The sequence below is a fragment of the Molossus molossus genome, unplaced genomic scaffold, assembly GCF_014108415.1.
Source record: "Molossus molossus isolate mMolMol1 unplaced genomic scaffold, mMolMol1.p scaffold_m16_p_1, whole genome shotgun sequence".
In the NCBI taxonomy this organism is placed as follows: Eukaryota; Metazoa; Chordata; class Mammalia; order Chiroptera; family Molossidae; genus Molossus; species Molossus molossus.
In genome coordinates this window covers 249,758,272-249,766,279 of record NW_023425344.1, presented here as the reverse complement: position 1 = coordinate 249,766,279, position 8,008 = coordinate 249,758,272, and the positions used below count along the sequence as shown (strand labels likewise).

General features: G+C 63.9%; 1 protein-coding gene across 1 annotated transcript in view; it reads right to left on the bottom strand.

Annotated features, from left to right (window-relative positions):
• Positions 1–2,033: 2,033 nt before the first annotated feature.
• DYNC1H1 (dynein cytoplasmic 1 heavy chain 1) overlaps positions 2,034–8,008 on the bottom strand; it is a 66,341-nt gene continuing 60,366 nt past the window's right edge. Inside the window, exons 65-78 of the mRNA XM_036267183.1 lie at positions 7,371–7,531; positions 7,162–7,273; positions 7,023–7,083; positions 6,813–6,936; positions 6,606–6,719; positions 5,407–5,577; positions 5,018–5,235; positions 4,831–4,934; positions 4,226–4,437; positions 3,766–3,919; positions 3,145–3,287; positions 2,832–3,000; positions 2,581–2,708; positions 2,034–2,387 (exon numbers count right to left, since the gene is read on the bottom strand). Coding sequence (XP_036123076.1) covers positions 2,259–2,387; positions 2,581–2,708; positions 2,832–3,000; positions 3,145–3,287; positions 3,766–3,919; positions 4,226–4,437; positions 4,831–4,934; positions 5,018–5,235; positions 5,407–5,577; positions 6,606–6,719; positions 6,813–6,936; positions 7,023–7,083; positions 7,162–7,273; positions 7,371–7,531 — 2,000 coding nt within the window. The 3' untranslated portion in view covers positions 2,034–2,258. The remainder of the gene's footprint in view (positions 2,388–2,580; positions 2,709–2,831; positions 3,001–3,144; positions 3,288–3,765; positions 3,920–4,225; positions 4,438–4,830; positions 4,935–5,017; positions 5,236–5,406; positions 5,578–6,605; positions 6,720–6,812; positions 6,937–7,022; positions 7,084–7,161; positions 7,274–7,370; positions 7,532–8,008) is intronic.

Sequence of the window (8,008 nt, the reverse complement as noted above, 5' to 3'; positions counted from 1 at the left end):
GTTTTAAAGATCTGCCGCCTCAGTGAGGGAAGAGATGATGCACAGACGAGGAGCTGCGCCTGCCCCACAGCTCAGAGGCTCGCTGTTGTCAGTTTTTAGACCCTTACGCCAGTTTGGAGGACACCCCTGCCCGCTCTGCCTGCCGCTTCAGGGACTGCTCCCCAGGTACCGTGACCTGCCACTGGCCTTCGCACACGCCGACGTCCAGGAGTCCAGCTCACGCAGGAGACACCCCCTCGGGGGAAGCCCCAGCCCTCCGCGGGGCCCCCGCGTCCCTGGGGGACAACGATGTGGACATGCAGCCCGAGGAAATGACAGAGGAAGACTGGGGGCCCCTGCCCCCTGCCGTGGAGCCCCCCGAGACTGGCCGACAGGCGCAGGGCAGAGCCAGAGCGTCACGGCCACCGCCCAGACTCGGGAGCGAGAGGGACAAGGGGCCCAAGCTCTCGCTGTCCAAGAGGAAACTGGAGCTGTTGCTGTCAGAGCCCGAGAAGAGGAAGAGGAAGAAGCAGTATGTCACCTGACCAGGTGAGCGGGCTCAGGCAGGGGCCGAGCGGTCCTCACCCTGCTCCTGTCGCACCGCACCGCGGGGCCGCACTGGCGTGGCCTGAGGCGGTGAATCAGCACAGGGGGGGGCGCAGCGTTCACCCCTCTCACCTCCTCGCAGGCGGGGACCGAGCGCCATCTGGAGTCGCTGTCAGCACGTGCGGCCGAGCCCTCCGCCCACAGGCCCTGGGCCCACGCTGTTCCCAGTGCCAATAAAAGGGGGTCTCCAGAGGATGGAGCCGCGTGTGTTGTTCCTGGCAGTGCCCAGGCCCTGGGCCGCCTCTCCCGCACGGGGCGCGGAGGGCATGTGTGGTGGAGCTGGTCCTCGGGCAGGGGCTCTGCGCACAGACCCCGGGGCTCCTTCCCGCCAGCTCAGCCACGAGGACGGTAGGGCTGTGGCCACTGTGGTGGTCCCAGAGGTGGGGGTGCCCCTCAGGCCCCGTGGATGGAGTCAGTGAGGGGCGGCAGTGGGGTGAGGCTTGAGGAGGCCCTGACCTGGGTGTTGTCACTTGGGGCCCTGGGCACTCGTGGGTCCCCTCGGTGGGTGACCTGCCCCAGGCTGAGGAGTGGATGGCGTCTCTGGGTGGCCGGTGGCCGAGCAGCTTCTGCTCGTCTGTGGGCTGCAGCCAAGCCCTCCGCCCGGGGGGGGCTGCTCTGCGCCCCTCCCAGCTGGGCCTCCGGGCTCCTAGGGCTCGGCCTCTGGTTCTGGAGCCCTCACCCGGCGCCACGCCAGCCCCGTGCTCAGGGCCTTCCCCTGCAGTGGGGCAGGCGTCCTCCAGGCTCCCACTGCACACACTGAGAATCCTTTCACTGGCTCAGAAGTAGATTTGAAATGGGCCCAACTCTCAATGGACTGCAGTGAAGCCACCACAGAATCGGAAGGAAGGTTCCAAAGCGGGTCAGGAGGCAGCTGCGTGGTCTCAGGCCCCCAGGGACGTCGGGGGCAGGAGAAGCGACCAAGCAGGACTCGGACCCTCACTCTGCTGCTGGCCAAGCACGGGCACAGGGCTCATAGGGCTCACAGGTGGCCAGCAAGACTGGCAGGTCTGATCACAACCTGGGCCTCACCGGTCAACCCTGGGGGCTGCCACAGGGAGGCCACGTCCACCACACCCCGCAACAGGAGTAGCACCCAGAGGACCAGCCTCTCTACTTGTTGCCACCCTAGGACCTGCAGGAATTAGATGCCAGGGAGGAGACAGGACGGGTGGCGGAGAAACACTGCCTGGCTCCATCAAGAGGGTGCAGGCCGGCTGCACAAGCTGGGCACTGATTACTGATGCAGGTGGCCAGGGCTCTTCTAGGCACACGGCTGTTCTGTGTCCCTTAGGGCATTCCCTCCCAGGTTTGGATGTCACAGTCATGGCGGAGATCACCTAGAGCCCCACGGCCCGGGGCTCCGATGCCCGGGAGATCACCTAGAGCCCCAAGGCCCGGGGCCCCGGCACCTGGGACCGGCGCTGAGACAGAAGAGGTGGGAGCCAAACCATGCTTAGTGTTTTATTTCATAAAACAAGCCATGCTGCTATCGACCCTCAGGACACGCACACGGGCCCTTCCACTGCTCAGCATCCCAACCGTCAGGCCTCACATCCCTCCAGCCTCCAACCTCGACTTCGCTTCGACAAGTCTTTGCCTTCCGAAGGTTTAACAACGAGTGAGTGTTAAATACCGCGTTTCACCCCTACAGGCGGGGAGCTAGAAAACACCCTTCACTCCGTGCACAGGACGGCGACGCCCCGCTCGTAGAAGCTGCGAGGGTCTTCCTTGGTGGCGATCTCGAAGTCCACTGTGAAGATGAGGTCTGCCCGGGTAAAGTTCAGGTAGACGGGTAAGGTCACCTAGGAGGAGAGAGAATTTGGCTGAAGGTGGTTGGTGAGGGCCTGCTGCCGAGGGAATGGTGGGTCTCTCCTACAATGCAGGTGACTCATCCAGGTACGACACCTGGGGCGGGAAGGGGAGATGACCTCGCCCGGTCACGGACGCAGGGGCCCCACCGTCTCCCTGACCACACAGGCTGGGGGCGTCACCTACCACATTGGCCTTCCGCTCGGCGTTGGTCTGCTTGGCCCAGCGCAGCTGCGTGAGGGGCAGCGCGGTGGAGATGGCGTTGGACAGCGAGAGCTTGTTGTTGCTGCACGTGGCCCCCTGCAGCTTCAGGCCTGGGGGGGACCGGCCATCAGGGTGGGAACAGCCACGGCCCCACGGCCCTGGGGGCCCCGGCTGACCTGACCGCGCTCATGTGGAGTGGCCCCCGAGGCTGGGCCCACAACCCTCCAACTCACCGGTGACCCCAAAGCTGCAGGCGTCCAGGGCAGCACTCTGGGAGGTGGTGACACTGACCTCCAGACAGAGCTCCTCCAGGGACCAGCTGTTGGCCTGGGCCACGTACTGCCGGGTGGCGGTGATGTACGCCTCGGGCACGAACAGGCCACCCAGACACACGTGGATGTTCTGTGGGAGAAGCAGCACCGGTGAGGAGCACACCCACGCTCTCCCGGTCAGACCTGGGCCTCCGCTGGTCTCCCGGCTGCCGCCGCCCCCGAGCCCTGGACAGCTGCCCACCCTTCCCCGGGCGTCGCAGGAGCCCCGGCACACCTTCAGCTCCTTGGCTCCGCCGGACGCAGCTGCCAGGGAGATGTTCTGCAGCTGTTTGATCCTCTCGCTGAAGTCGGCCACCCACTGGATGACGGTCATGCCCGCAGGTACCGTGTAGTGGGACCAGCTCCGCGGCAAGATCCCTGCAGGCAAGGAGACCCCAGGCCGGCGTCAGTTCCCGGGACAGACCGGGCGAATCGGCTGGCACTCACCTGCACCCGAGGGTGCCCACAGGTGCCCGGCCAGGGCGCCATCCCCTCTGCGCCCACCCAGTGTGACTGACGGGCTTGTCTGCAGAACCACGACCACCCAGGCAGCCCACAGCTCCCCCGGAGTGATGGAAACGGGTTGATGGGAGACACCTGGGGCTGCCCTGCCCTTTGTACCCAAGGCCCCCCACTTTTCCTGTCCTGTTCCTATCCCTAAATACTGTAGAAGTCACATAAGGATTTTAATAAACACTCCACAGAACAGCACAAGAGGAAGATGCGTTCCTTCAGGCCCCTCTCTACGGCTGCCTGGGGGAACCCGCTGCAGGGAGAAGCCTGTGCAGGCGGAGGTGGTGCCAGGCCAGGCGCTGGTCCCGGACCCAGAGGACTGACCCAGCTCCCGGGAGCCTACCTTTCACCAGCTCGTTGATGAGCGTGCGCAGGTAGTTGGTCTGCTTCTTCTTCCCTTCACACACCTGGACGACGTCAGCAAGATCCTGGCGGACGTCCTGCAGCAACTTGGCGCCCATCTTCACTTCTCTCTCAAAGAATCGGAACAGCGGGTCCTGGGGTCGTTCAAGCAGAGGCCAGAGTGAGGGAGGAGCGGTCAAAGAGGCCCTTCTCCAGGGTAACCCAGTGCCCTGGGTCCGCAGTGCTGCCCCGGTTCCCACGGCTGCCCGAGCACGATCTGGCCTGACCCCCACGAAGCTGGGTGGACCTGCGGGGCCTGACTGCCAGCAGCCCGACAGCATCTAAGGGGCCGAGAGTCATTTACGCAGCTCCTGGGAGACGGACACCTCCTAGGACCTGACCACACTGAGCACAGTCCTTCCCCGGGACCCTGGGCAGTCCCGCCCCCTCCACCCGGCCACCTTGATGTTCTCCACTGTCCGTTTGAGATGGCTCAGCGTCTGGGGGATGAGGTGCAGCCAGTTGGAGGCAGTGGTGTGCAGTGTCCTCATCCAGGCAGGACGCCCGTCGGACGTGGAGTCCGTCCTCGCCTTCTTCTCGGTCTCTGCGTAGGCCAGGTCGTCCTCGTCTTCCAGCATCTGCATCTTCAGCATTTTACTGATCATGTCCACACCTGGCCACGGTCCCAGGCGCAGCGGAGGCGGGGAGACAACAGGGAGAGCAGAGGGAGGACGTAAACGCACAGAGTCACCCCGAGGGGCCGCGGGCAGAGCGGAGTCTGGCTCTCACAGCGGTGCTTCTCCCTCTCCCCTCCCTCCCTCCCTCTCCAGGAGCAGCTCTACAAATACTCAGGGAGGGACTAATGGTTTGAAAACCACACTTAACACCAGGCACTTCCCAGTGCTAGGAAGACAAAGTAAAACCACTGAATGTGAGCGTCTCGTCGGCACAGACAGCAGCCTGCGCCCGGCACCGCAGAATGGACACTGCTGGGCTGCGGGGCCCCCGGGAGCAGTCAGGTGGCGGGAGGGCTGGCAAATGGCCGGGGCTGGGCGCGGGCACTCACCCTGGGTGGTGAGCAGGACTCTCTCAGCGTTGTTGGGCAGGCCCAGCCAGGAGGGCGTCTGGGTGTCGGGCAGCAGCTCCACCCACTGCACAAACTCCTCCCGCCTGAAACACCAGCACAGGACAGATGCCGTCACTGCACGGGGGAGTCTGCCTGGTCCCGACCGGGGCCCGGGGCCGGCTCCTACCTGATGCCGTCGGGCATCTGGATGTCTTTGTGCCCGTCCACCTTGCAGGCCAGCTTGGACTCGCTGTCGAAGCTCCTGGTTGTGAACAGACGCTCCAGGAACGTGTTGAGCAGACGCTGGTCGAACTCGTTGTCCACCCGGCCGCCGTAGATGGACTGCGCCATCAGCGTCTTCAGCGCGGACCAGGGGATCTTATCCGGCGAGATGTTCTGCCGGCCCTGGTGAGGAGATGCCGTCAGCGTAGGGCGAGGGCGGCACACCCTGCTGTTCGCAGGTTCCTTCCTTACACCCGACGGGCCGAGCCCACCGCCCACTGTTTGAGCTGCCAACACCCCGGGACAGGGCAAGTGCTCCCCTCCACCCCCCAACGGGGTGCAGCCCACACTCACCTTCGCTGTGTCGTCCAGCCACGTGTCCACCGTGTCGCAGGCCGACCGCAGGTCAGACTCCCCAAACTCGTACTTCTTTGACCAGCCCAGGGGTGCGTATCGTAAGCGTTCTTGGATGATGGCGTGGAACCAGGCCAGCAGGAAGTACAAGCGAGCACGCTCGTTGGGAGACTGCAGGGAAAGTCGTCAGGACACTCAGCAGAGAGCGGGGTCCTTTCTAGAAGGTGGTGCGGGTCCTCATCGGGACCAAAGCTTTGCAGGAGGTTTCCGTGCTCTGACACCGAACTGCCCCGCGCTCCAGGGCGACTGCGCAGCAGATTCGTTATCGGTGCCGCTGCTGAGGTGAGTCGTTCAGCCACCAGACAGTCGTGCACAAGACGACTTTCTACAGCTGCCAGCACGGAGCAGGCACAGCACAGAGCACAGTGGGCCCTGAACCACCGGCCTGCACTGCATGGTCGACATACACGTGGGTTTTTCCAATAAACACAGTCAGCCCTTCGTGTCACTGCGCTCATGCCGACACGGGGTCGACTACACGCACTGTTCACCCCGTTTCTATGTGGACTCGAGTATCGTGGATGTGGACACCCACCTGCAGACACTGAGGGTCAACTGCAAGGTTTCTGGGGCAGTTACACGCAGATTTCTGACTGCACAGAGGTTGCACTGTTCAAAGGTCAACTAACGTTTAAGGACCCCTCCTGCTGCCATGTCCTTGGTCTCTCTTGGTGTCCAGGAGGGCACTGCTCGGCCTCGGGTGCTCATGCTTGGGAGTGGAGGACTCCCAGACACCTGGGCACAAATCTGAGTTCTGCTACAGCTGCACCGTGGGCACGTCACAGCCCGGCCCCCAAGCACTGCACATACCTTTTGACTTCACAGAAAGTCAGCGGTGCCCGCAGTGAAGCGGAGCACTTGTACGGCTGGCTGGTGCGTCTGGGGAGCACGAAGGCCTGTGTCTGCACTCGGTGACAGCCCTCACCTCGCACACCCGCGACACGGGGATGCCGACGGATGCGGCCCTCACCTCGCGCACCCGTGACACAGGGATGCTGACGGGGATGCTGACAGTGCGGCCCTCACCTCGCGCACCCGTGACACAGGGATGTTGACGGGGATGCCGACAGATGCGGCCCTCACCTCGCGCACCCGTGACACAGGGATGCTGACGGGGATGCTGACAGTGTGGCCCTCACCTTGCATATCCGTGACACGGGGATGCTGCTGAAGGTCCTCAGCATGTTGGCCTTCACCCCCGGGGGCGGCTCGAACACGAAGATGCGGCCAGCTCGGAGCAGGTTCACGGGCACCTGAGGGACACGTGCCCGTCACCACACTGGTCGCTGGGCGCCGTGGCTCAGCTGCGTACCCACACGAAGACGGGTGCCCACACCACCACCCACCTTGGGGTTGATCTCCATGGTGAGGAAGAGCCGGAAGCAGGCATGCGGCTGCAGGGAGTGCAGCTTCTTCTCCAGCTGCACCAACCACCCCGGGGCCAGGTGCACGTTCTTCAGCATCACCCACCTGCAGGCAGAGCGAGCCACAGCCAGGCTCAGTCTCTTGTCTGAGCTCTGGGGCCGAGGCTTCCTGGACAAACACCACAGGCCTACCTGCCCGACTTCACTGCCGTGTTGATCGCTTTGTCCGCTTGGTTGAAGCCCTCTGCCGAGCCTGGTGCCAGAAAACTGTGTCAGCGCGGCAGCACGGCTGCCGTGAGCGCCCGCCCAGGAAGGGATCGAGCCCCCTTACCGATCGCAATGGATGTGATCTGCGTGTTCTGCTCGGCTGCCAGGTCTTCCACATGCCCACTCGCGTCATAACCAGGCACGGAGCACATGAGGACGGGTGTGTTCGGCTTCACCTGTAGACGAAGGAGTCGGAACTCAGCCAGGGCGTCCCAGCAGACGGCGTGGCTGTGTGGAGCGAGCAGCCCTGAGGCCGGAGCTGGCCCCGCGCACCTCCGTGTCCACGATGTGCGTCAAGTCAAGCGGCTGCTCCATGATGGACATGAAGGACTCTCCGAGGTTCGTGGAGACAAACATGTGGGCCATGGCCAGCAGGCGGTCGGGGCGGAAGGCCTGAATCAGGAGCAGGCGGTGGATGGCTTGCCCGATGGGTGCTGGAACGAGGCGGGTGAAGGGCGGGGGAGCTGGCGGCAGCACAGACAGACCTGTCCCCCTGCCTGGACTGTTCAAGCAACGAGCCTCTCTGATCGGCAAGCTCTTGGAGCCCAAGGCCCAGCTCACACGGCCCCTCAGAAATCACAGCACCACCTCTGGTCCTGTCTGCCCCACCCCGTGTCCTCGGTGAGCCTCTGGACACACCTGTGCTAACACCTTTGTGGGCACTGTGGCAGTTCACTCAGAACACCTGAACGCTCAGTCTACAGAGAGGAAGTCATCACCAGCCCCCGGTGACCTGCAGCCGGGAGGAGATGCCCACCCCAGGAGCCTGGCTCGCCCAGGGCCTTCCTGTAATTCCTCCTGGTCTTTAAACACGAGCCGGGACAGGAACAGCAAGTGTTTGCTCTCCCGATGCTAAGCCAGCTCCTAACGCTTCAGCTCGGACACACTGCTCTCGGGAACCAGTGGCTGCT